This window comes from Austrofundulus limnaeus, unplaced genomic scaffold, assembly GCF_001266775.1.
Source record: "Austrofundulus limnaeus strain Quisiro unplaced genomic scaffold, Austrofundulus_limnaeus-1.0 Scaffold77, whole genome shotgun sequence".
In the NCBI taxonomy this organism is placed as follows: Eukaryota; Metazoa; Chordata; class Actinopteri; order Cyprinodontiformes; family Rivulidae; genus Austrofundulus; species Austrofundulus limnaeus.
Window position 1 is genome coordinate 1,979,548 of NW_013952479.1, and position 2,264 is coordinate 1,981,811.

The 2,264-nt window shown below is 38.2% G+C and overlaps 1 protein-coding gene across 1 annotated transcript in view; it reads right to left on the reverse strand.

Moving 5' to 3' along the window:
- Nucleotides 1-6: 6 nt before the first annotated feature.
- LOC106519476 (CREB-regulated transcription coactivator 1) overlaps nucleotides 7-2,264 on the reverse strand; it is an 8,054-nt gene continuing 5,796 nt past the window's right edge. Inside the window, exons 5-7 of the mRNA XM_014011179.1 lie at nucleotides 453-533; nucleotides 296-328; nucleotides 7-185 (exon numbers count right to left, since the gene is read on the reverse strand). Coding sequence (XP_013866633.1) covers nucleotides 114-185; nucleotides 296-328; nucleotides 453-533 — 186 coding nt within the window. The 3' untranslated portion in view covers nucleotides 7-113. The remainder of the gene's footprint in view (nucleotides 186-295; nucleotides 329-452; nucleotides 534-2,264) is intronic.

Here is a 2,264-nt window from a genome sequence, read left to right on the forward strand (position 1 = left end):
TTTAATTTGGTTGGTTACTGAAACTGTACGACAGTCAACACATTATGAGTTAAAGTAATCATTACAAGCCATAGAAAAGAATCAACAAATTACCAGAAAAGACAAAATGGCTCTTAGAAATTTGGTGTTTTGTCAGTTACCTCATCTTCTTGCAGCTTATTTTGTTCTTCATCACTGGAATCCATCTTCAACAGGAAGGTGAAACATATTTTCATTAAGTGGTGAGTTTTGTTATTAACCATAMYTATGAAAAGTTAAWCAGAAGTTAGACCACAAGGTAAAACTTTTAACCCACCTGCCAATCACCYTCTGAAGGCAGTGACTTCAGCTTAACAGAGGAACATAAAAAGGTCAACATAAAGAAAACTGTGCAAAATTACATTAAACATTTAAATATGGCATATACTACGGTAGGTGCAAACAAAATAACCATATTACTGCTTCAAACTTACAAGCTTATCAACGTTTTCCAATTGATTAAGTAGTTGTTCACGTAGATTTAAAATTAAGGAAAGTTTTTTCTCACTGTAAGTCTGAAAAAAGACAAAAATGAAAACATTTGTGTAGTATACAAGTACAAATCCACAGTGTTCTTTTTTAAAGCTCTGGGGCCTCACGCATAAAGGACTGCGCAGCTTTCACACTAAAATTTGACGTACGGACAAATTTAGAAATGTGCGCCGCACCAAAATATTCAGATGTATAAATCCATGCGTACGCATGTTCCTGCGCACCTTTCCTTTATACATCCCAATGAACGTGGAACTTAGCACACGTGAGAAACCTCCCCTGACACGCCTCCATTTAAATATGTAAAATAGATGTAAATGTGTCCAGCGTGTGAGATTCTCCTCAGATTTCTCTCTGTGGGATCAGAAATGATTTTTAGATGCAGGGAAAATATAAATTAAATGGAGAATAAGTGATTAAACTGTCTAAATAAGTAGTGGAGTGTCATTGTTTTATGTGGAGCATTCGCACGGGATAACCAAAGCCTGAGATTTTCCTGAAAATTACAGACATTTCCCGAATGTGATATTAAAGCCTGGTTAGTTGTTGTATATTTAGTTGAACACAGCGTTGAACGGACGTTAAAAAACTAAACTAAACTAAAAGCAAACAAACAAAAAAAAAACCATCCCGTTATCCACTTTTTCCTCTCTCCTTTCCTCCTGCGTTACAGCAGGCGCTGTCATCTCCACGGACCCACACCCCACTGCCACATGCGGGTACGAGTGGTAGCTTACGGATTTTTAGCAAAAAAATATAGATTTTTGAGGCTCATTAGACAGGTAAATGTCCAAAGGGGTTGACACATATGACCACGTTCCCAGCTGGCGAGGGTGCGTGCGCGCTTGGCATGAGAATCTACCCAAAGCGCAGCTGCTGCGCTCCGGCCACAACTCAACTCAGCTTCAGCCAGAAGGTTACACACAGAAAAAAACAATTATTCTTACCGTACAGTGAGCCACCATTTGCATCTGATTTTGCTCCCTCTCTTCAGCCTTTTTTTATTTTATTTACTTATTTTGTGCCGCATGTAATGTGTTGGGTTTTTCTGGCCCGGGACCCAAAAGGTTTTCAACTATGTGACAAAAATAAAACCAGTTTACAGACTGGGCTGAGGTTCTTTTGATCATTTTTAGACTGATCTATTTTCTTATCTGAGGTTAAATGATTTTCAGTCCCGGGGTTCAGTTTCATGATCGTTCGAGTTTAAACAATAAAAACTCAAACTCAAAAGAAATCTGACACTGTGTTCAGGCGCTCCTTACATCCAGAAAACACAACAAAGTCATATTTCTGTGGATTCAGGTCAGCTTCGTGACTTTGTGAGTTAAAACTGTCAGCTGAAAAACTTTGCTTGGCTGCCGCACTTTCTCACGGCAGGTGAAAAGTGTGCGTAAATATACGCACACTTTCAAGCAACGTTGGTTTTTATACATCACAATGTGGGCGTAGAACTTGGCGCACGCAAATTTTTACCGCTTACCGTTTATACATGAGGCCCCTGTAAAGTAATTAAAATGTTCATATGATTCAAAAAACAACCTACAGTGGTGTGAAAAAGTGTTTGCCCCCTTCCTCATTTGCTGTTTTTTTGCACGTTTGTCACACTTAAGTGTTTCGGAACATCAAACCAATTTAAACAATATTCAAGGACAACACAAGTAAACACAAAATGCAATTTGTAAATGAAGGTATTTATTATTAAAGGAGAAAAAAATCCAAACCATCATGGTCCTGTGTGAAAAAGTGATTGC